This window comes from Capricornis sumatraensis, chromosome 18, assembly GCF_032405125.1.
Source record: "Capricornis sumatraensis isolate serow.1 chromosome 18, serow.2, whole genome shotgun sequence".
NCBI lineage: Eukaryota > Metazoa > Chordata > Mammalia > Artiodactyla > Bovidae > Capricornis > Capricornis sumatraensis.
Window position 1 is genome coordinate 42,136,504 of NC_091086.1, and position 25,738 is coordinate 42,162,241.

The following is a 25,738-nucleotide window of genomic DNA, read 5'->3' on the forward strand; positions in this document are numbered from 1 at the left end:
CTTTAGCTGGTCATCACTGTGGCTTCAGTTAACTTGAAGCATTAGAAATCATCAAAGCATCTTAGAAGCTCATAGAATAATCAGTCCTAACATAAATGATTCCCAGATTTTCCTTTATTGAATTCAGATCATTGTTTATATTGTCTGTATTGAACCATATTTCATAAGATAGTCTAATTTTAAAAAAATTAATGAAACTATAGTTATAGTTACCAGAGGTGGGATGTGGGGGTAGAAGAAACTAGATGAAGGCAGTCAAAAGATACAAACTTCCATTTATACACTTAAAATAAGTACTAGGGATATAATATACAACATGATAAATATAATTAGCTTTGTTGAATGTTATATATCAAAGTTGTTGAGTAAATCCTGAGAGTTCTTATCACAAGGGAAAATATTTTATTTCTTTAGTTTTGTATCTATATAAAATAATCTATGTTCACTAAACTTATTGTGATAGTCATTTCAGATGTGTGTAAGTCAAATCATTATGCTGGATGCACACACTGCTGGATGTCAATTATCTCTCAAAACTGGATGGAACAGAAATACTGTAACTGTAAAGCATACAACTTAAGGCATGGAGTCTTTCAGTAATTGGTGAATTGGAAAACTGAAATAAAGACATAATAGTTTCATTCCCTAAACAGAAGATTATCCTCACTTAAAAAAAAAAAAAAGTGAAAGTATCTAGGAATACCGAATATCTGGTTTAGAAGCAAAATTGGTAAGAGCATGAACTTCAGTGGTGGTAAGATTTGATAGAGACATATTTTCTGGGCATTTTTAAAATAAGATGGACAGAATTCATGAACTGATTAGATATAATAAATGAGGATTACTTGACTCTTAATGGTTTCCAATTTGAATGCCTGAGTAAATAATGGCTTGTCATTAAGAGACTGTGATTCGCAGGATTGAGGATACTAAATTTAGAATAAGTTGAACTGCTATTGCCTATGGGATGGCACGTGATGGTATCCAGAAAATACTTGGAAATGTGGATCTGGAGCTGAAGATGGCAGTTTGGGAGTTGTCAGTGAATAGTAGTAGTTGAAATTTGAATTGAGTGAGATCACCAAGGGAAATGTAAAGAACAAAAAAATAAAACTGGAAATTGCTCCCTAGAGAACACTCTGCTTTAATGAGGGGAACAAAAGGATGGGGACACTGAGGAAAAATTATCAGAATGATTTCACTAAACGATGCTTCAGGAAGGAGAGGCCAGTGGTATATATTCTTGAGAGAGGTCAGATAAGGTAAACACTAGAAAAAACACTGTTGAATGTGACAGGTCATTGGTGAATTTTGCCAGAGCAATTTCAGTAGAAAGTTGCAAACAGATGCTAACTTGCAGTTATAGTGAGTTTAGCCAGTAAATGGGAGTAAAAACAAAAGTAAAAACAAAGACAATATAGTCTACTCTCTCAAATTAATTAGAGAATGGGAAATTAATTTGTGAATAGTGATTGCCTACCATTAAACTTAGTGCTTTTCAAGTATTACCTCATTTAATCCTCACAGCAACTCTGTGAAATGTTTGCTATTATTTCTGTTTTATGAAGGAAAATGTAGATGCTGAGATGAGTAACCTAATTTATCCTAGGTCACAAAGCTTGAAAATAACAGAGCCAGGGGCACTTTTGATTCCAGAGCCCTTGATGCTCTTTCCTCTATGTTTGATTTTCTCCCAAGAGTTCGTAGCATGCCATGATAAAGTTGATGCTCTTTTTCTAGGTAATAAAACATCCAGGCCAGAATCATACTGAAAATCCACTCATTTGATTTAAAACTTTCTCTCCTAGCCCAGGCTTAGTACAGACTTAGAAACCTGCAATAAAAGAGGGGGTATGGTTCATTTCATCATTCTTTATTGTTTATCTCCTCCCCATTTACCAGCTGCAGATTTAGAGCCTCTCCAGCTTTAGAGCAAGAGGGAGAGGAGGAAGAACGGATGAGAATTCATGGACAGTCTTACCCAGCTGATGTAGTTATTACCTGGGGCTGTTAGCTTTGGGGAGGGCAGATTTCAAATGTTGATTTTTCTTTTTACTCAGGTCTTATGTTCATAAATTCCTCCAAGACTTCACTCTGGAGATCTCTCATTTGTAGTTCCTTTGACCAGAGAAGTGGCTCCTCTGGTTGCTTACTTAGTACCTCCTAGTATCTAGAGGTATACCCTCAGAGGTATACCCTCATTTGGGGTCTTGTCCCTCCCTGCCTCCTTGAGGCAGAACCCTCAAGATGATCCATATTAGAAACTCACTGCATTTCATCGTTACAAACCATACCCCTGGCCTTTGCTAGTGTGTTGTTCCACATGGTTGCCACTGGTCAAAAGACTAGCCAAACAGTACCACATGAATGTAACTATTCCTTCATAAAGCTCAAAATACTTGCCTTAATTTGTATTTTTGTACTGAGATTTTCATGTCTAGAGAAGATTATGGTAGTGTTATAGCAGTAGTAATAATTTGGTTTGCTGATAATATAATGAAACTCTTACATTACTTTTGCACAGCAAAGAATCTAAAAGAAAAGCAGGTGCACTGGGACGACCCAGAGGGATGGTACGAGGAGGGAGGGGGATTCAGGATGGGGAACATGTGTTTACCTGTGGCAGATTCATGTTGATGTATGGCAAAACCAATACAATATTGAAAAGTAATTAAGCTCCAATTAAAGTAAATAAATTTATATTAAAAAATAATAAATTAAAAAGAAAAAGTAAGCTTTTAGAGTCTCTAAGTAAGGAGTTAAGGTAACTCATTAAATTGAAGTAGTAGAAGATGGTTTAAAATGAAAAATATCTCCCTGCCCCTTTACTCTGTCTTTTCTGAAGGTAATGTTTGTTAAGATTTTGTATACATTTAAAGATGTTTTGTACATCTGTAAGTATATATTCTTCGATTAAAAATAGATAAATTCACTCACACCTGTAAATAGGACTGTATTTAATTTTTTTCTTTAGCAGTATATGTGAGATATCTTTTCAGAGTTGTGCATTTAGAGCTACCTAATTCTCTTCAGTGGCTACATAGTAAATTATATGAATATACCCTAATTTTTATCATCACTCTTGTATTTGGGGCACTTAGATTGTTTCCAACTTTTTAGTTTTGTAAACAGTATTTGCTTTATGTTCTTGCATTCTTTGCTTACCTGTGCAAATATATTTGTTGAACAAATTTCTAAAGTATAATTGTTGAGTCAAAAAGTATATTAATTTAAAGTTTGGATAAGTACTGGCAGATTGCTTTTCAGAGGTTCTATCAATTTCTTCTGAACAGTTTAAAGTGGAGATCTTTTGCAATGAAGATGGTAGTGTGATTGACTGTCTCAGTTTAAATAATTTGACTAGAAGTTTTCCAGGTTTTAGTTGGAAATGTTGTTTACATTTGACCTGATTTAAATCAGTGAAGAAAGAGATACTATTTTTCACCAAAAGGTGCTAAAATGATAGAACTCAGTTAATTTCCTTTTAAAATTCCTAGTGAATATCTTCAGGATTTAATATTAAGAAACTAGTTTTTTTTTTTTTTAATGAGGAAAGGAATTCAAATAAGATGAAAAACAAAATTTTTAACTTACTTATATGGACCCCAAAATATTAATTGAAAATGGGGAAAAGAGTATAAGCAGAAAGTTTATGGGTATGGTAGAACATTTTTGCATTTATAATAGCTTGTTATATCCATGCTCTTCAAAAATTTTTCAAATTTCCTGAACAAAGAAAAAGATGTTCATTTTTCTCTTATTTGTGCTTCCAAGATTTGCTAGGTAACTAACATATTAGAGACTTAGTAAATGTTGTTATGGAAATATATATAATTTAAACAATATTATTTTCTAGGAATATAATTCAAAATACGTTGACTTGATTGAAGAACAGCTTAATGAAGCACTTACCACTTACCGGAAGCCAATTGATGGTGACAACTATGTTCGTCGGAGTAACCAAAGGTATAGTCCAGTTAATGGAATAATTTATTGCTAGTCCTCAAACGTAAAATTTAAAATCATGTTGTTATAAATCATTGTTTTTTAAAGTTTTCTAAGTACTTGGATATTCTTATACTGACATAGGAAAAATCTTTCTAAAGCACAGCACTGAATGTTCAAAATTTCAGTGGCATTCATAACTTGCATTCCCTGACTTGTAGAGCATTTAGATCCCTTCATGTTCTAACCCTCATCTGTCTTTCTAGTCTTAGGTCTCTTACCATTACTCTGAAACCAGCTAAACTATTATTTTTCTAGAAGAATTCTAATGCCTTTCCACCTCCATATTTTTATTCATGCTGAGTGATTGTCTAATTGTTTATCTGATATTTTAAGTCATTTTATAAATTAGTATGTTCACAGTGAGCCAATAGGTTTATCAATCATTTTTATCATACTAGATTACAGCGTCCTCATGTCTACCTACCTGTACATCTTTATGGACAACTGGTACACCACAAAACAGGATGTCATTTATTGGAAGTACAGGTAAAAACATAATTTGCTTATTTTAAATAGCTGAAGTAATAGAAAAAAGTTAATATTACTAAAGTGTTATCTTTGCAAAAACTTCTCAACAGCCTTAAAGTCAGTGGTATAATTGCTTTTAAAGCTTCATCTTGTAACTGACTTTGGCATTCTGTGCTTGCAGTCCTTAGATTCATAAACAGGCTTGCATACACTTCCTTGACTTATGATCTTTTGCATATGTAATTTGTTGTGTAGAATAAGTAAGCCAGTCAAGGTCCAAGTTCTTTTTCTTTCTAGTTTGTTGGGAAAGTTCATCTTCTTAGTAAAAAAAAGTGCTGAAAAATTGAATTTCTTCATTCCTCTCATTGGAAAATTAAACTGAACCTGAAACATATTCAGTTACCTTTGGTGAGTAACAAACTGAAAGTATCAGCTGCTATTTGTTAGTATCTAACTACTCTCATATACTTCTTGAAATATTGGAGGCTTAGGCAAGCAGCTGTTCTTTGAGTATAGCATGCACATCAAATTATCAGAGTTCATCTCAAGAGCAAAAGTTTTATATAAATATACTCCATAATTTCATGTATTTTTATATTATCCATGAAGATTATTGAGGTGTGTATCTTTGTATTAATTTTCTTTAATTTGCTGAAAATTTAAATGATTTTCTCAATGTCATTACCTCTATAGTATGAGAAGATCTAGTTGTTAGTTTATTATTTTCTGTCTAAAAGAAATAATGATAATTAATGGCTAACGTTTTATAATACTAAGTGCCAAGTACTTTGTTAAACTTTCTGTGTAATAATTCATTAAATCATTAAACTTTATGAAACAGAGGCTATTACTATCCTCGTTTTAGAGTTCAGGAAATCAAGGCATGGGGAGATAGAGTTACATGCTGAAAGCCACTTGCCTAATAAGTTCCCAGCTCTAGTATATGAACTCAGAGCACATGTTCTAATGCTGCTTCTTAAGAAATTTTGCATAAAATTATTTTAAGATTTTTAATACATAGAAATTACTAAATATAAACATTAAATAGATTTTAATATACAATAAGAAAATGTTAAAAATGTATTGTTAATCATATGGCATTTTTTTTCCTTCTCCAGAATATTATTACAGAACTCTGTCATAATGTTCGTACACCAGATTTGGATAAATGGGAAGAAATTAAAAAACTGAAAGCATCTCTTTGGGCCTTGGTTTGTAATAAACACTTCTATGAGATCTTCTAAATTTTTAGATTTTTACTCATTTTCCCATTGATATTAAATAAAAATTATTTTGTTTGGAATTTGTTCTTAGATCAGTATTCTAAAGCCAAGATTGTTTCTACCCACTTAAATATTAGAAAGTAAATAATTAAACTATTGTTTTTCTTGATAAGACAGAAGTAAAGTGAAGTTGCTCAGTCATGTCTGACTGGACTGTAGCCTACCAGGCTCCTCTGTCCATGGAATTTTCTAGGCAAGAGTACTAGAGTGGATTGCCATTTCCTTCTCCAGGGGAATCTTCCTGACCCAGGGATTGAACCTGGGTCTCCCGCATTGCAGGCAGACGCTTTACCATCTGAGCCACCAGGGAAGCCCCTTGATGAGACAAATGGAACTTTAATTCCTAAAGTTCCTTATGTGAGGTTTTTCCCCACAGTTCTTTCTTAAAGATGTGGTTAGATTTTTTGTGTTACAGGTAGCTTTTCACATCTCTTAAGAGTTACTCTTGGAAATATATTTGACATGTGATTTCTTTTCTTTTAGGGAAATATTGGCTCATCTAATTGGGGTCTCAATTTGCTACAAGAAGAAAATGTGATTCCAGATATACTGAAACTTGCAAAACAGTGTGAAGTTCTTTCAGTCAGAGGGTGTGTGATTTAACTCAGAAATCTCTCTTGTATATATTGTTGTTCTCATGTGGATGTGAGAAAAATAGTTTATGATTATAGGTTTTCAGTGCATTAAATTAAACATCTTATGGAGTTCCTTGTTTAATATTACTTTATTTTTTAACAACATTATAGTATTGACATTTACCTTGCAAGTAAACAGTAAGAGTTTAGCATGTGTCCAAATAGTCCAGTATTCCATTAGCCTAAATATTCTGAATTTATTTCTAATAGCTTATTAAATAAAATGCAGATGTACATATATAGCAAACTAATATTTTATGGTTGCTTTAAGAAATCTCAATTTGAAATTATAAGCTGTCATTACTTCACTTTTTACTTACAGGACCTGTGTATATGTTCTTGGGCTCATAGCCAAAACCAAGCAAGGCTGTGATATTCTAAAATGTCACAGTTGGGATGCTGTAAGGCACAGTCGTAAACATTTGTGGCCAGTGGTCCCAGATGATGTAGAACAACTCTGTAATGAACTCTCATCTGTCCCAAGCACCCTAAGTTTGAACTCGGAGTCAACAAGCTCTAGGCATAATAGTGAAAGTGAATCTGCACCATCAAGTGAGTACTGTGACAACATCATATGAAGTTAGCCAGAACTAACACTGCTGATATAAAAATTTTAATGGATTTTACATTCTTAATTTACTTCTTTCTGAGATAATTTGGCAGTAATAGCTTCTTGGAGAGTGTGTATCTTTTCACAACAGGGAATATAGCCATCAACCTACATTGTTTCCCTTTGCTTTCTAAATAGCTGTTGGAAACCCGTACTTACAGAGTTAAGTAATAAATCATGTGCCAGAAGAACCATTTCCCCCTTGCCTTTTTTTTTTTTCAATTTCTAATAAGTAAATATTTATTTACCTACTGTCATCTTTTACCTAATTCTTTAGTTCGTTTTTCATATATAGGGTTGTTGAGCTAGAATATATTTGTTAAGAGATATTATATTCACATACTCATTTTTAGAAGAAAACCTAAATTTTAAAGTTAAATAGTGAAACTGCTAAAAGGGAGTATCAAAAATCAACTAAATGAAGTTTTAAAAAATCAACTAAATGAAAAATGGATTGTAATTTTAAGCCCTGTGTTAAACGGTGCTAGGTGCAAAAGTTTAAGACACAGTTTTTTTTAAGAGGATAGGTCAATATTTATCAAACATATTTCACCAGATCTAAGACATCCTAAATTATAATATGCACACCACTGTGTAAGACAAAAAGATGCCTATTGCAAGATACATCCTGATTTTAGAGATTTTAAGTGTGAAACATGTGCATGTTAAAATTGACATAATATGGAAAAACAGTGCAGTATGCAAGTTTAAGATTTTGTTTTGCCTTTGTTCAGAATATATTTAAAATCATTTCCAATTATTCAACAGAAAAATAAAATACAATCCCATAGATGTCATTAGTCACCTGGATTGAATCTTTTATTAGAGAGAGGTAGGCATTGAATTTAGATGAGTTTCTTAGTACCTAAGACAAAATGAGAAATAAATGTAATTTGTTTAAACTTTAACTTAAAATGTTGTGACTCATTTCTAAGTATATGTTGTTCAAGATTGGATATTCATTTCTTATAAGATTGATTTTTCTTGCCTATTGTGATTGGAAGTATAAACCACCAGGAACATGTACCAACTCAATAAACATCCATAGTCAAGTCTCCTTTTTGCCTTTAATTTTATCCTGAATATTTGGAGGTTTTAGAAACTTACTGGGATATAAAAGAAACTTCAGATAAGCTATGACATAATGAGTCCTGTAGGTTTTTTTTTTTTGGAAATAACAGAAGATTTCATAATAATTTTATATTTTATTCAAATACAAATTTTGAATCTCAAGGAAGCTCTGTTTATTTGGCTCAGCAGTCTTAACTATTTTTTAAAATATTTTTTCCAGGTGACTACTAGAAAGAAATTTCCTCAGCTATGTCACTTAAAAGTTACCATAATTGTTTGCCCTTTTTAATGTGCTTTTATTATCAATCCTTTGATCACAGGCATGTTCATCATGGAGGATGACCGGTTTGGCAGCAGCTCTACTAGTACATTTTTCCTGGACATCAATGAAGATGCAGAGCCAGCATTTTATGACCGACCTGGACCTATAAAGGATAAAAATCCATTCCCTTTCTTTGCTTCTAGTAAACTTGTGAAGAATCGTATCTTAAATTCTCTTACTTTGCCTAATAAAAAACATCGTAGCAGCAGTGATCCAAAAGGAGGGAAACTGCCATCTGAAAATAAGACAAGCAACAGGCGGATCAGAACGCTTACAGAGCCCAGTGTTGACTTTAATCATAGTGATGATTTCACACCCATATCCACAGTACAGAAAACATTACAATTAGAAACTTCATTTGTTGGGAATAAGCACATTGAAGACACTGGTAGTACTCCAAGTATTGGAGAGAATGACTTAAAATTCACCAAGAGTCTTGGTACAGAGAATCACAGAGAAAACACAAGCCGAGAGAGATTAGTTGTAGAAAGTTCATCGAGCTCACATATGAAGATACGTAGCCAGAGTTTTAATACAGATACTACAACAAGTGGCATAAGTTCAATGAGTTCAAGTCCTTCACGAGAGACAGTAGGTGTAGATGCTACGACTGTGGACACAGACTGTGGAAGTATGAGTACTGTGGTAAGTACTAAAACTGTTAAGACAAGCCACTATTTGACGCCACAGTCTAACCATCTCTCTCTCTCTAAATCAAACTCAGTGTCCCTGGTGCCTCCAGGTTCTTCTCATACACTTCCTAGAAGAGCACAGTCCCTTAAAGCACCCTCTATTGCTACAATTAAAAGTCTAGCAGACTGTAACTTTAGTTACACAAGTTCTAGAGATGCCTTTGGCTACGCTACCCTGAAAAGATTACAGCAGCAAAGAATGCATCCATCCTTATCTCATTCTGAAGCTTTGGCATCCCCAGCAAAAGATGTGCTGTTTACTGATACCATCACCATGAAGGCCAACAGCTTTGAGTCCAGGTTAACACCAAGCAGGTGAGCAAATATACATTTTTAAATGAACATGGTTGAATTTTAACAGACTTAAATGTATAGCATTAGCCAAGTTTTACATCTACATAAGCCTCAGAACTGACCTACTGTTTACTGTAGTAGGCTATAAGCTCCTAGTTACCCGAATGTGATTTGAAATGGATTCTTGCAGCTGCGAGGGGGGAAAAGAAACTCTTTTTAGGCCCTGGAAATAAACATACATGCTTTGCAAGGACACACAAGTCACAAGCTTTTTTTATTTATTTCTCGCTTCTGCAAGGATCGATTTTAAAAAGAAGCATGTCGGGGGAATCAGGAGCTTAAGACCTACAATAACAAACAACTTTTTCAGGTAGGTCAATTTAAGGCTCCAAAAGTTGACTTTTTTTTTTTTTTTTTGAAGATAACAAAATTTCAGTACAAGTCTTCCCAGCTTAAGTTGTTTAGTCGCTAAGTCGTGTCCGACTCTTTTGCGACTCCATGGACTAGTAGCCTGCCAGTTTCCTCTCTTCTTGGGATTTCCCAGGCAAGAATACCAGAGTGAGTTGCCATTTCCTTCTCCAGGGGATCTTCCTGACTGTGGCATCAAACCTGCGTCTCCTGCGTTTGCAAGCAGGTTCTTTATCACTGACCCACAAGGGAAATCCTCAGTTTAAGTAGCTGTGATAAGTAAAGTAGGAACCAAATGAACATTAAATGAATTACTTGATCCTCAGAATTCAGCATTGCAGTATGCCTGTGCTCAAGAACATTTGGGAGATTTCTGCCGCATCTAAAGATTATATCAAGCTGGTCAAAGTAGTAAATTTTATCTATAAAAGATTTTCATCACTAAATTTGATTTTTGCAAAAACTTCTAAAACCTAATTTTTTTGTTGGGTCAAGTACTTCTAAAAATTTTCTATAGTTTTTGATTATTCATTTACATTTATTAAATGGATGTATTTGCCAAGTAGTGAGCCTAGTTCCTAGCACAAATTAAGCACTTGATAAAAGTTAGCTGCTATTACCACTATTATTATTGATAGTTACTTCTTTAATGTAATCCATTTGGCTCTTATGTCATCAAGTTGTTAAGTTATGAAGGCATTTTCTCTCAGTAATGTTAACACATTTAGTAGAAGAGACTCCTTGCAGCAGATAGTAAATTATGTTCCCTTTGGTAGGATTTCATAAATTATGCAGTACTGTCTTACCTATCTGACAGCCTCATCCCTCTCAACAACTCACTAGTGTAAATCTATACAGTGACATTCACAAATTTTATTCAAAGGAGGTACCTCTGACGCACATTCAAAATTTGTTGGTATGTATTCTAACAAGTTTGGATATCAGGTTTTCAGGCCTATAGAAGCAATAATTAATAACTGTTACTGGTAAGGACACTGTGACAAGAAAGAACAGCTTTTGAAATTGTTAGCAAAGGAGGAAACTTTTATACTAAAGCAAAGTATTTGAAAAATCCGACTATAACAGCCAGTAGCATTCAGCCAGGGGCAGTAATGTACCACCCAAAATAAGTAGTGAGGACACCACCATCTTACAGCTCAGGACAATAAGCAAAGCCCTGTTAACTCTGGACCACCCAGTTAGGGTTATTCTATCTTGTTGAAGCAGGTATTTCTATCTAAACTGATTATAGCACAGGTAAAAAGTTTCATTGCTTAACTGTTCATTAGAATAAACCAGAAATGACAACTCCAAATCACTATTTCCTAATCAGTCTGGGTTCTTAGGATCTTATTTCCTGTATTCTCCGTTAGAATGAGAGACGGGTATATGGAAGTTTTACTCCTGGAGTAAAATTCCAGCTTATTGGCATTATAAAGGATTACTGTATGCTTTTCATTTCTTTTTTTTTTTTTTTTTTGCTTTTCATTTCTTGGGAGAGGGAAAAAATAAAAACAAGATAAAGCAGTCAAGAGAAACAAGAACAGCTGTACAAAGGAATGAATGCTGAACAGAAATCTTAGGTTCATCAAATCTTCTACTTATTCTTCAAACTGTATTTAGTATTTAACCAGGTTCCATGAAGGAAAAAATTGTTGATATTAGTCTTCCTTTTCTTACTTCTTTCTTTTGGTTAATTCAGAGAAAATGAAAATGATGGAAGATAACTACACATTTACTATAATAGTTTGGATCGAGGCTGAAAAGATTTTTTTTCCTATAAAATTAGAAGAGTAGTCATTCTCATACTGTGGTATAATAATGAGTGTGAATCCAGCAGTCTTAAAAACCTTGTCTTTCTGAGATGTTTCTTTGAGGCATAGCAGAAAAAAATACTGAGTAGGAATCCTTAATCTTGAGATCTAATCCCAGCACTGAGTGAAGGAACTTGGAAAAAGTTCCATAATTATGCTGTAATGTCTCATCTCCTTGGAATTCAAAAGCTTTGCAAGCCTCATCAATCCAGAACAAAGGCAGACAAGTCTCTCAACTGTTTACTGTTGTAAGTCTGTATAGTGAAATTCATGAATTCTGAAATATGTAGGCCTCAATTGCTTGGAGGCAATTGGAGTAGATCAGTGGTTTTAAGCATTTTTTTAAGCATTAACTTTTAAGTAGAGAAACCCTTTCTTCATAAAAACATTTCTGTGGAAACCCAATGTGAAGAATATGTAAAAATGGAGCTGCTGCTGCTGCTGCTAAGTCGCTTCAGTCGTGTCTTACTCTGTGCGACCCCATAGATGGCAGCCCACCAGGCTCTGCTGTGATTGAAATAGGTACTGTGGAGGCAAGTATAACAATAATTTCTTCCCCTTCAGTCCAGTAGTCTTTGAAGAGTTCTCTGGAATTGGAAAGATACAAAAGTACAGATTAACTACTGACCTATTTTATAAAATTTGTAAATTTCAATTCTGAGTGATTTTTAGGTGGAAATTAGTAGAAATTAGGAGTGGTGTTTCCTATGTTACTTTTATTAGCTATTTATAAAACATTTTGTATGCTTTTCAAAATAATTCTTTATTATCAGGTTACATTTTTACATTTTAAATGATTTGTTTTCAAATAGCAGTATACATATACTGTAGAACCTTGAGTTACTGCCTTGTATATACAAAGCAGGCATATAATAAATATTTTAGTATGTCTGTTACATGAATAAAAATATGTATAAGGAAGGTATATCTTACGGAAATGTTAGTATTCCATGTCATGGAATCACTGGTAAGGAATGTATTGAGGAAACATAAGTGCTTCATATAAACTATCTTTTGTACTATTTATATATGATACCATTTTAACTGTTTTGTGTCTGTCTGCTATGTTAGAAAATCTTAGGTTGATAAAGTAATTACTATACAAAAGAATAAGTGATTAAGCTTATTTTAATAAAAGCAGTATTAAATAGCATTAGTAGACATGCCCTTACTTTTTGATAGCAAATCTGGCAGTCTGAAGTGACTGTAAAGTTAATATTTGGATAATACCTCTGTTTTCTGAGGTCAGTTTTGTTTTTATTTTTACTTCTAGATGTTGAAAGTTACCTTAATTGCTCACCTTTTCACTTTTACCTGAGAGACCATAACAGTTGTTTTTGGTCAGCAGTCAACATTACTAGTGAACTTTTATATATCAGTTTATAAGAGATAAATATTTTCAAGTGTTCATATGCTCTCAGTACATAAGATGGCACTGTTTAGTACTTGACGCACTTTCTCTCCTTTTTGAAGTTACGAAAGAAAATGGACTACAGTTATTTATCTGATTGCTATAGCAAATCAATAAACTAATGTAGTTTTTTTAATGACATTCTAGGTTCATGAAAGCTTTAAGTTATGCTTCGCTAGATAAAGAAGATTTATTAAGTCCTATTAACCAAAATACGCTGCAGCGATCCTCCTCCGTGAGGTCCATGGTGTCCAGTGCAACATATGGTAGCTCAGATGACTATATTGGTCTTGCTCTTCCAGTAGATATCAATGATATATTCCAGGTATCATAAATTCTTTTGGTTTCTCTTGAATTAGTTTACTGTTCTTTTCATATTCTATTAATTGCTTACTAGAAATTACAATTTAGAGTGAATACTAATTTTAGGGAAGGTGATATTCTTAGGCAGTTGTATTTTAAAAAGTTTTACCATGAGAATTATTCCACTTTTCTCGACTATTCTGTACTCTCTTATAGCACCTCTAAGTCCCTAAAACATTATCCTTTTTCTCTTCTCATACTAAATCAGCATCTTGTTTGATTTCTTTATCTGTATATTCTCTATAAAAATTTAAAGTCCTAATCTTGCTTTTTAGTCACATTTGACTTATTCTTTATTGTTTTTTTAGTTGATATATGTGACATATAGCATTGTTTATTTAATCCTTTGATTCTGCTTATGTCATACATGGCAGCCACATACTGTGGTAATCCCACAAAATACTCAACAAATCTCTAGATGGTAGATAGAATTAAGAATACACATTTGTCTAGAAGACCAAAAACACTTTAGATAAATTCTAAAATAATTATTTTAATATCCATTTAAGTAAAGCTAGATAAGGACCTTAATGGTTTTATGTTGTCAAGTTTTGGTAATATAACTTCCTTCAGTATCTTTTCATTATAGGTTCATGTGCTCTAGTAATTCCATTTAAATTATATTTCATTTAATTTTGCTAATATTCTTAAAATGAATTTCTTTTTATGATAGGACTTACCATGACTTATATCTATTTCAGGTAAAGGATATTCCTTATTTTCAAACAAAAAATATACCTCCACATGATGATCGAGGGGCAAGAGTGTTTGCCCATGATGCTGGAGGTAATGCATGGTTTTGTTCTCTCTGTAGTAAAAAGAGAATTCTCATCAGTAGGATGACACTAAAAATTCACATGTACTTAATTTTGGGCAACAAAATAGTTGAGTCAATTTAAAATTAAACCATAACTTTTTTTGGGGGGGGGTACTAAGTACCTAGCCTCTCAAGAAGACAAAAACCAGATCAGTTGTTTCTGTTTTAAACATATTTTAAAAAATTAGCACTTACCCTTTTTGGAAAGAGGAGAGAGAGAGAAAAAAAGATTGTATACATTACATGATCTCTCTTTGCTATGAGCTGTAGTATTCTAATTAATATATGCATATCAGCCACAGATTTAAAGCTTTATAATCTTGATTTTTTTCTTAACAAGGACCTCTTTAGACCCAGAATTATTTACTTTTTCTTTATGTAAATATTGAGAAGAATTGAAATGATACCTAATGGTATAATTTTAATTTTGTATTTTGTATTTAAAGCCTCATGTTAAAGTAAGATAAATATATCTGCTGATGTTATTTTCCTGATTTAAAGCAAATTATCCTGTTTTTCTCCCCAATTAAGGTTAGATTTTGAGTCATAAAAGGTGTTCTGATTTTCTTCCCTAATTTAAAATTTCATATAGTTTAATACATCTTGAAAGAAGCCTCATTGATGCCATCTTCCTCAGATTATGTTTTATATTTACTCACACACAGGTCTTCCATCTGGAACTGGAGGTCTTGTAAAAAACTCTTTTCACTTGCTACGACAGCAGATGAGTCTTACAGAAATAATGAATTCAATCCATTCAGATGCTTCTCTGTTTTTAGAAAGTACGGAAGACACTGGACTACAGGAACATACAGATGATAACTGCCTTTATTGTGTCTGTATTGAAATTCTGGGTTTCCAGCCCAGTAACCAACTGAGTGCAATATGTAGTCATTCAGGTGAGTGATTATGTCTATCTGGATGAATCCACCTGAATTTGAATCTGCTTCAGTCATAAGACATCTCCCAACCCTATTGATCATCCTTCTTTCTCCATCTCTACCTCAGCTTTAGTGCAGTCCCTCAGCGTCCACCTGGGGAGTGTTAGTGTTTGTCTCCAGTTTTGTCCCCTTGCGATTCACCTTTCATACTGTTGCCTTGGATTAGTCTGTTGACAGTTCTTTACTGACTTTTCATGTGTAGCACACAAGACTCTGTCTGATGCACCGATTGTTTTTATCACCATTCTCCTATCTTGTAATTGACATGCCATTACTGACTTATTTGGTGTTCTTGAAGAGACTGTGCTTCTTTTCATGATTCTAGGCTTGAAAAGTGTGTTTTCCATGCTGTTCCCTCTTGCACCTTCCCCTCCTCACACATCATGCAAGCTCACACATAGCCACACAGGGTTCATTTGGCAAGCCCACCTCATCCTCAGAGACAGGAATGTTTTATCTTCACAGCTTTGTCTGACCCTCTTAGTTACATATTGACACTTTTTCCTCTTCACTTTTATTGCCCTTTGTACATGATCTCTTGTGTTAATTATTGTTGGTTATTTTTTCCCATTCCATTCAGTAAGGTGCTTCAGGGTATAGTCTGTCATGCCCTTGTATTTTTATTTTCTAATACCTAGCTGCATACTGCTTTATATACTAGGCACTCAGTATGTTTTTGTTGAGGTAGAAAGTGAATCAGACCCCGATTCAGCTTTTTTATATGATATGTATGTTTAAAATATAACTATAGATACCTTTTCTTGGTGAATATTACTTCACCACACTCAGAAAAACCTAGTGATAACCAGAATTCTCTGGGTCATTCATCTACACTTCTCCATGGCATTCTGATTAAGAGCTTCCCAGCTGATGGATTTCAGCACACTGATAACTGAATAGATTATGGATGTGCTGAGAGATTAATCCTCTCCCAGGAGGGCCTGGGTGTGACAAACTCTTGGACAAGTCACTTCCCACTATGAACAGGGACTCAGCCTGCTATATTATTTTCATTTTCTGTTGAGTGGAAGGTTTGGTCAGTATTGTTGTGATGTATTGTACACAGTAAAGAAGATGCTACTAAGTCATTTGTCTATACATTGTTTATGATGTTTTAGTTCTTGTAAGTTCTGTTTATTTACTCATTCAGCAAATACTTAGGAAGCACTTACTGTGGAGTTCTGCTATACTCTTTTCTCTTTATCAAACAGGAAATAGGGAAGCCAGCCCTCTAATTACCCAGTCACAAGACAGTCCAGCAGATTCATCTGTGATCTGTTGCTGAGCTAGTTGGGCTTCCCTGCTGGCTCACACAGTAAAGAGTCTGCCTGCAGCATGGGAGACCCAAGTTCGATCCCTGGGTTGGGAAGATCCCCTGAAGAAGGAAATGGCAACCCACTCCAGTATAGTAATCAGGTTGAGACTCATCAAGTTTGGGACTTGTGGAAGAATTGCTGCTGTCAATGAGGCTTTCACCTTGGCACAGCCATTAGAACCCCTTGATTTGTTATTCAAGTGATATGAAGTGGGGAGGAGAATAACCCTTAATTGGGAAATGATTACAATTTACTACTGATAAATCCTCTCAGAGGTGTGAAAGGAGGCAGGCTAGTTGTTAAAAAGACACTGAGCCTCTACTCATTCATGCATTCAACTTAATATTTATTATGTCACTCTGGGGATCAGGCATTGAACTAGATGCTAAGACAGTTGTGAGAGGAAAAAATAAAAAGACACTATTCTTATATTGTATATCCAGTGGAGAAGGAAATGGATTGATCAATCAATACACAAATATAACAACCAAATTTGCAACAAGTGCCATCAAGGGTAGGTACCAAGTATTAAGTTTTCCGTCAGTCATATCTAACTTTTTGTGATGCTGTGGACTATAGCCCACCAGGCTCCTCATCTGTCCATGGGATTTCCCAGGCAACAATACTGGTAGCCATTCCCTTCTCCAGGGGATCTTCCCAATTCAAGGATCAAACCCAGTTTTCTCACATTTCAGGCAGATTTTTTTTCTTCTGAGCCACCATTACTTGCTGCCTGGTATTAGCAAAGGAATAGAACCAAGTGAGCTTCCCTGGTGGCTCAGCGGTTAAAAATCTGATTGCAGTGCAGGAGACCTCCTACAATATAGGAGATGCAGATTCAGTCCCTGGGTTGAAAAGATCCCCTGGAGAAGGAAATGACAAACCCACTCCAATATTCTTGCCTGGGAAGTCCCATGGACGGAGGAGCCTGACGGGCAAGTCTGTGGGATCACAGAAAGAGTCGGACATGACTTGGCAACTAAACAACAAACATCATCAAATAAGCAGATCAGAGAAGATACTTCTGAAGAATTGCTGTTGAGCTTTGGTTGAAAGAATGAATAGAACCTAAGTGAATGAAGACTGGAGTATAAGAGAATTTTAAGAGAGAGGAATGTGTGCAGTCATGGGACACCCATGGGAATGGAGCCTAGAAAGTGAAGGGAGAGGAAATACAGGATCAGCCTAGAAAGATAGGTGGAGACCAGGTACTGCATAGCCCTTTCTACCCAAAGTGGTCAGTGAACCAGCAGCATCAGCATCACCTGAGCACTTGTTAGAAATGTCTCAAACTCTGCCCCACACAGAGTCAGAATCAGCATTTTAACAGGATGCCCAGGTTATTCATGTATGCATTAATGTTTGAGAAGCACTGCTATCGGCCAAATGAAGGAATTTTATGTATCAGAAGGGAGATATCTTTATTATCCATGCATGCTCATTTATGTCCAACTCTTTGTGATCCCATGGACTGTAGCCCCCAGACTCCTCTGTCCATGGAATTTTTCAGGCAAGAATACTGCAGTGGATTGCCATTTCATTCTCCAGGGGTTCTTTTCAACCCAAGGGTCAAACCTGTATTTCCTCCATTGGCAGGCAGTTTCTTTACCACTGAGCCACCTGGGAAAGCCATATTATCCGTGGCAGATAACTAAAAATTAGTTCCTCTACTTTTTTTTTATTGAAGTATAGGTAATTTACAATGTTGTGTTACTTTTAAGTGTACAGCAAAGTGATTTAATTTTACATGTGTGTATGGGTGTCTTCTCTTTCAGATGCTTTTCCATTGTAGGTTATTACAAGATACTGAATATAGTTCCCTCTGCTACACAGTATACCTTTGTTGTTTACCCATTTTATGTGTAATAGTGTATATATGTTAATCCGAAACTCCTAATTTGTCTCCGCCCATCCCCTTTGGTAACCATAAGCTTGTTTTTTATGTCTGTGAACCTATTTCTGTTTAATAAATCAGTTCGTTTGTATCATTTTTAGATTCCACATATAAGTGATATCACGTATTTGTCTTTCTCTTCTGACTTAATTCGATAATCTCTAGGTCCATCCATGTTACTGAAAATGGCATTATCTCATTCTTGTTCATTGCTGGGTAATATTCTAACTTCTTTATCCATTTGTCTGTTGATGGACATTTAGGTTGCTTCCATGTCTTGGCTGTTGTGAATAGTGCTGCTGTGAACATTGGGGTGCATGTATTTTTTTGAATTATGGTTTTTTCTGGGTATATGCCAGGAGTGGGATTGCAGGATCATATGGTAACTCTTTAGTTTTTTAAGGAACCTTAAAAAACCATTCCCCATAATGGCTGCACCAATTCATATTCTCACCAACAGTATAAGAGGTTTCATTTTTCCTCTATACCTTTTCAGCATTTACTATTTGTAGACTTTTTAATGATAACCATTCTGACTGGTGTAAGATGATACCTCATTGTTGTTTTGATTTGCATTTCTCTAATAATTAGTGGTACTGAGCATCTTTTTATGTGCTTGTTGGCCTTTTCATGGTCACATCTGTGCCTTCTTTGGAAAAATGTCTGTTTAGGTCTTCTGCCCACTTTTTGATTTTTTTTTTTTTAATTGAGCTGTATGAGCTATTTGTATACTTTGGAAATGAATTCCTTGTCAGAAGCATTGTTTGCAAATATTTTCACCCAGTCTGTAAGTTGTCTTTTTGCTTTGTTTTATGTGTGGTGTTTTTTTGAGGGGGAGGGGGTTGCTGTACAAAAGCTTTTATTTTGGTTATTTTTGTTTCCAGTTCAATTACTCTGGGAGACAGATCCAAAAAAACATTGGTGCAGTTTATGTCAAACAGTGTTGTACCTTTGATTTCCTCTAGAAGTTTAGGTCACTAATGCATTTTGTGTTTATTTTTGTATGTGGTGCTAGAGAATGTTCTGATGTTTCATTTGAACATTCCATGCTTTTACATGTAGCTGTGCAGTTGTACCAGCACTACTTTTTGAAAAGACTGTCTTTTACCCAGTGTATATTCTTGCTTCCTTTCTCTTAGATTAATTGACCATGTGTTCATGGGTTTATTTCTGGGCTGTCTATTCTCTATCCTTTATCTATATGTTATATGTCTGTTTTTGTGCCATTACCACACTGTTTGGATTACTGTAGTCTGCAGTAGTCTGAAGTTGTCCCTCTGCTGTGTAATGATAATTTTAAAGAGACATCAGGACTTGAACATAAGACTTTTCAGTCTTTAAAACTTTTAGTCTGGTGGCAGTTGTTCAGAAAATGTTAAAGCTCAGAGGAAAGGCGATAAGGATATTTCCTAATATTGTATTCTGTGTCTACCACTTTCTCAGATGTTTATGCAATGTTTTGTTAAGTATGCAAGGCAAAATGTTGGCTGCGTTTTATGTTTCTTTGGGGTGCACTGTATGTATACCACTGCATTCGCCATATTGTAGCTAACCAACTAAAAGTGGGCTAGACTGGTGTTGTAGACTAGTCCATCTGTGAAAGAGAGCACTGGAAAAAAGTCAGCAGACTATAAAGGATAATAGCAAGGAGATTGGTTTGAATGTCTGAGTTATTAAACTGACAGATTTGTGAGGAGTGGGTAGAGATTACATTGAGTAAAGGAAGGCCCTAAAGAGACAGTGGTGGTTTTCAAAAACATTAGGTGTAAAACCCACGTTTCAATAGCAGTCTATACAAAAGATCCGTGGTTTGCAGATGACGGTGTAAGGGGAACACCAGGTGGTGTCCCATCTCCCTGTCCTCACCCAAATGTACAGCTGAGGATGGAGGAGACTAGGAAGTGCCAGGGCTGCAGGAGATACTCAGACGCCTGGTGTAAACATAGCAGGGTGTGAGGTTTGGTATCAAGAGCACTTAGGCTCAAAGCCAAACTTTTCCGTCTTATTATTTGATCTGGGGCAATATACTTTGTTTCACTGAGCTTTACTTTTAATTTTTTCTTAAATTTCTAAATGGGAATAATGATACCTGGCTTATGGTATAGTTTTGGTACTTAGTAACATGTGAGATTAGCATTCACTAAGCTGTCCATTAATGGTGACTCACACTAAGTTGTTTACATTAGAAATAATATTCTTTCATAAATTCTGATAGTTCAATTAGAATGATCTTACTGTGTTCCTAGGGAAAATCTCCTTGTTCATTTCAACAACAGTCTCCTTGCTATTGCTGCCCAGGAGAAATGAGGATCAAGTGGATCAGAGCTCCTCACAGAAATTCTTGATTTTTTTGATGAATTCTTTCAGCATTTAATATGCTATTTGGAGACTGCACTTTCTGATAGGAAGAATTTAGCTTATGATTTTCCTGAATTAACCCATATGGACTTACATAATTTTTTTCCCTAGAGCTTTTTATTCTTTCTCACATAATTATGCCCAGATACAGGGTATAAAGAAGGTATGCAGTCTCTTAGAGGCTGATCTATACTTCATGTCTCCACTTTTAATTAAAAGATAAAATAAAGCTGAGCTAGTGGCTCAGACAGTGAAAAATCTGCCTGCAATGAGGGCATCCTGGGTTCGATCTCAGGGTTGGGAAGATCCCCTGGAGGAGGGCATGGCAACCCACTCCAGTATTCTTGCCAGGAGAATCCCCTTGGACAGAGGAGTCTGGCGGACTGCAGTCCACAAAGTTGCAAAGAGTCGGACACAACTGAGCAAGTAAGGACAGTACAGAATATTATTAATTAAAAAGAGGAAACAATAAAAGCAACAGCTACAGTTAAGTAAACATCAGTTACATAGATAAAAAGGTTCAGTTTATGGACGTAATGCTTCATCCAAATTAAAAATAATCTTGAAATAAAATGTGTTGAATAAAAGTGTATAAGTGTAAGTTTCATTGCATTGAATACTTTTCAAAATTAAGGTCCCTAAAAGTCAATATCATCAGTCTAGTATGCATGGTTTTGGCCTTTAGCAGAGTGCTAGACATTATCTTCTGTGCCTAAGAAGAAATAGGTCAACTAGCTTCCCGATTTCAAGAAATTTTGGTTCTCCATATACTGCTAATTAATAAATAGTACCAATATTCTACCCACATGTTCTCTGAAGTTTCCATTTAGCACATGTAATTACTTCATAAAAAATTTTTATTCATATGATTTAGCAAGTTTCATATAAAAGATACCTCATGGATTAAAAGCCTTCTGTTATCACTATTCTTGGGATGCTTTTTCACTTCTTCCAGTGGAAGATGTGAAGAAGACTCCAGTGAGGCTTCACTTGTAGTTCAGTTGGTAAAGAATCTGCCTCCAATGCAGGAGACCTGGGTTCGATTCCTGGGTCAGGAAAATCTCCTGGAGAAGGAAATGGCAGCCCACTCCAGTATTCTTGCCTGGAGAATTCCATGGACAGAGGAGTCTGGAAGGCCACAGTCCATGGGGTTGCAAGAGTCGGACATGATTAGCAACTAAACCACCACAGTGGGAGAAACTGTTTGGGCTTTGTTTAGTTAGAGGCGTGGGTTTTTTTTTTGGAATAAGAATGGATGATATCTTTAGAAATAAAATGTGGTTGTAACAGGTTAGAAATGTTAGGAGTCGTCACTGGTTGCAGATGAAGCTGAAATGAATAAGCTTATAACTTTTCAGAAACAATGCTGACAAAGGAACGATGTCAGCATTTTCAAAACAACATTGACAAAGGAACGTATAATTTTCTTATTGTTCTTTGAGCTGGAATATTTTGTCTTTTTACTTCCTGGGAAGCTTACTGAGTCCAAAATAACATAGTCATTTCTTACCTGGTTATTCAGCATTACTGGTTTTTAAGTACATCTTTAGTTCTCAAATCTTTTGGCAGTAGTTTCATTTTTAAAATCACTGTATAATTTAAGTAGCATATGTTACTTTTAAGTACCTGACAGATGCATGATTTTCTTAGTAACTAAGATATTAAAACTATGCTAAGTTGATATCCTGAGGAACCAGAACATATTCTGCTTAGTATTATGTCACTATTAATCTTAGGAAGTACTTAAAGGTGAGATGAGGTAGTGACATCTATTCTGCTGAAGCAGCATAGGGAGAATAGTATGTGCTGATGTAGGTCTAGTTTCCTGGACTTTTAAAAAACTCTTACTACTACTCTGACAGTGTACTGTAGTGGAAAGAGAATAGGACTAACTATCAAGAGGCCTTACCATTTGACTGATGGTGTTTCTTCTCTCTGAAATCTCTTTTCTTGCATGATTTTTTGGGTTGCCCAGTGTTACCTCCTAAAAGGATAACTGAAGACTTTCTGATTTCCATTTCACTTAGTTTAAGTGCTCGGGGAACTTGTAATTAAAAAATATTGATGTTATTTTAGCTCCACTAAAACGTTTAGTTGACTTTAAAATCCCATCTAGGAGTGGACCTTAGCGATGCATGGATAGTATAGTATGTTTAACCCTATGGAAGGAACTGATAAGTCTGGAGAACTATGATTGTTTTATTGGTGATTATTAAATGGTAGGACTAGCAAGTGCTAGAATAATAGATACATGTAATCTCACTTATACATCTGAAGAGGAAGAGAGAGAAATTTAAAATGGCAGACGATTTGAATTTTTATATATTTAAGGAGAAGGCTGTTTAGTTTAGGGGTGGGAGGCATGGAAGAGGGGGTAGGTAAAAGGCCTTCACTTATTCTATATATATCTTCATATGAATTCTTTAAATAAACACATATTTATTATTTTTGTAGTTTAGAAAAATAAAATCTTATGTATAAATGTCTTTAGAATTTAACACATTACTATCTGAGCAGTCTGTAAATATACTTTGAAAATCTTCATCATGGAAAATAATTATTGAAGAGACTGGAAGGAAATCACAAGGAACCATTCCTTTGTGGTATACAGTGCAAGCATAGGAATTAAGCTGTTTTGATCTGTTTATTGAATTAATTTATTTCTTCAGACCTTCAAGACATTCCATATTCTGATTGGTGTGAGCAAACTATCCATAATCCCTTAGAAGTAGTTCCCTCGAAATTTTCTGGCATTTCTGGATGCAGTGATGGAGTGTCTCAAGAAGGCTCAGCCAGCAGCACCAAAAGTACAGAATTGCTACTAGGTAGGTTTTCAGATTTAAATCCAAACTTGTTAATATAACTGTACTTAGTTGTTTGTTGTTAATGATGAGTGCTGTTCATTAGTTGTCTCAAATCTATGACAACTTACTTTTATTGAGGTATATTTAGTCAACTATTGTACCCATACTCGCTTAGCTGTCTGCTTTCATTAGAAAGAATTTTGATCCCAAAATGATTGGCAGGTCATGTGCAGTTTATCTTAGTTTTATATATGTCTTTGGTAAAGTTTAAAAACAAATTCCATGAGTTATAGTAATTTTCTGTTGTTATACAGATAAAATATTTTGATCTTTTCAGGGGTTAAAACAATTCCAGATGATACACCAATGTGCCGTATACTCCTTCGCAAAGAAGTTCTGAGATTAGTCGTTAATTTGAGTAGTTCAGTTTCAACTAAATGTCATGAAACTGGGCTTTTAACGTAAGTAATCTTTGAGCATGAGTATTCTTTGCTTTTTTATGGTGAATACTTAAAAAGTTTGATCAGTTTGCTTTACATCAGTAGTTCTCAACTGCATGGCATATCTGAGTGAGCCTAGATTTTCTTCATCTACTTCAACCAAACTAACATATGGTAATAAATTGAATGGAGAAGCAGGTATGTGAATCCAACAGTTTTCTTTTCAGCCAGACTTTAAAAAGATCTGTAAAAATGTAAAACAATAGCAACTCTTCTTAGTTTTGGAAAATATAGTTATTTTTCATTAAAATATATGTATGTTAACATGTAATGATTTTATTTTTTAAATGAATTAATAAATGTTTTGAAATTTTCTAAATTTTAATTTCTTATATGTTAATTATTGATGGCTATGGCCCACAAAAGTAAAAGTAAAGCATCCACCTGCAATGCGGGAGATGTGGGTTCGATCCCTGGGTTGGGAATATCCCCTGGAGAAGGGAAAGGTTCCCTCACTCCAATATTCTGGCCTGGAGAATTCCATGGACTGTATAGGCCTTGGACATGACTGAGTGACTTTCACTTTCATGGCCCACAAAAAATAAGATTTGGGGGTTTCTCAACAATTTTTAAGAAAGTAGAAGAATTCTGAGACCATAAAGCTCAAGAAAAGCTGGCATACATAAAAATAAGTGACATTTTCTTGGTTTAATTTTTCCCTATTTTTACTCCTTTCTTTTAATAAAAGTTGCAGGCTCTTTTTTGCTTTTCTAAATCACAGCAACATGATAAAAGAATATTCAGGCCATCTTCAACATCTTTGTTATGCACTATTTAAAGCTGTGGTCCTCAAAAAATGAAATGCACTTCAGGGTCTCCCGTGGAACTTTACAAAATGTAGTAGCACATATACCAGGCCCCCACTGCAGACCTCCTGGCCAGAAGCTTTAGAGGGTCCTTCACCTGTATTAGCCCACTCCAGTGCTGGTTCTGAGGTGCTAGACCAGGTGAGAGCCACTACTAAATGCTGAAAGATACAAAGACAGAGCCCAGTCAAAGTTTAACTTCAGTTTAACTTTAAAATTTCATTTTATTTTTTTCCTTTAATTTTATTTCTATTTTAAAGCTTAGTTTTAAAAATACTTGAGTTACTCTGGGCCAATAAATACATTTTGTAATTTCTCAGGCTAGTGAAAAAGAATATTTCGCACTTTCTAAGAAGTATTTGGGTTTTTATCATTTTAAGAGATAGCCCAAACTTAAAACAGGTATAATTTAAGTGTGAGGTAGGAGTATTTACTATTTTATATTCTTACACGCCCTCACTCCAGATATGTCACTTGATCTATATAGCCAGAGGAAAAGAGATTAAAAAATGATATTTTGAAAGAAAATAGGCAAGTCATTATTATAATTTTTATCACATCCTAGTCTTTTCTTTCATTTTAGAATTAAAGAGAAGTATCCTCAAACATTTGATGACATATGCCTTTACTCTGAAGTTTCCCATTTGCTGTCACACTGCACATTTAGACTTCCATGTCGGAGGTTCATACAAGAATTATTTCAGGATGTACAGTTTTTACAAGTAAGTAGCATTTGTACTTCTGAACTTTATCTTTCAAAAATATTTGTTTGATTTAAACTAAAAGTTTTGAGATTATATCTGTTGATAGACTAGAAAGTCATTAATAATTTACCACTTCTTCCCTAGATGCATGAAGAAGCAGAGGCTGTCTTGGCAACACCACCAAAGCAACCTATAGTTGATACATCTGCTGAATCCTGA

At 34.8% G+C, this 25,738-nt stretch overlaps 1 protein-coding gene across 3 annotated transcripts in view; it reads left to right on the forward strand.

Moving 5' to 3' along the window:
* RICTOR (RPTOR independent companion of MTOR complex 2) overlaps nucleotides 1-25,738 on the forward strand; it is a 41,337-nt gene extending 15,599 nt beyond the window's left edge. The window contains exons 17-30 of one of the 3 annotated variants that reach the window (XM_068990512.1): nucleotides 3,857-3,966; nucleotides 4,407-4,494; nucleotides 5,595-5,687; nucleotides 6,243-6,349; nucleotides 6,717-6,946; nucleotides 8,396-9,404; nucleotides 9,682-9,753; nucleotides 13,164-13,341; nucleotides 14,081-14,165; nucleotides 14,862-15,095; nucleotides 23,375-23,530; nucleotides 23,847-23,970; nucleotides 25,399-25,537; nucleotides 25,664-25,738. In XM_068990512.1, the coding sequence (XP_068846613.1) occupies nucleotides 3,857-3,966; nucleotides 4,407-4,494; nucleotides 5,595-5,687; nucleotides 6,243-6,349; nucleotides 6,717-6,946; nucleotides 8,396-9,404; nucleotides 9,682-9,753; nucleotides 13,164-13,341; nucleotides 14,081-14,165; nucleotides 14,862-15,095; nucleotides 23,375-23,530; nucleotides 23,847-23,970; nucleotides 25,399-25,537; nucleotides 25,664-25,738 (2,700 nt within the window). The remainder of the gene's footprint in view (nucleotides 1-3,856; nucleotides 3,967-4,406; nucleotides 4,495-5,594; nucleotides 5,688-6,242; nucleotides 6,350-6,716; nucleotides 6,947-8,395; nucleotides 9,405-9,681; nucleotides 9,754-13,163; nucleotides 13,342-14,080; nucleotides 14,166-14,861; nucleotides 15,096-23,374; nucleotides 23,531-23,846; nucleotides 23,971-25,398; nucleotides 25,538-25,663) is intronic. The other 2 variants (XM_068990513.1, XM_068990514.1) reach the window with 2 other exon arrangements.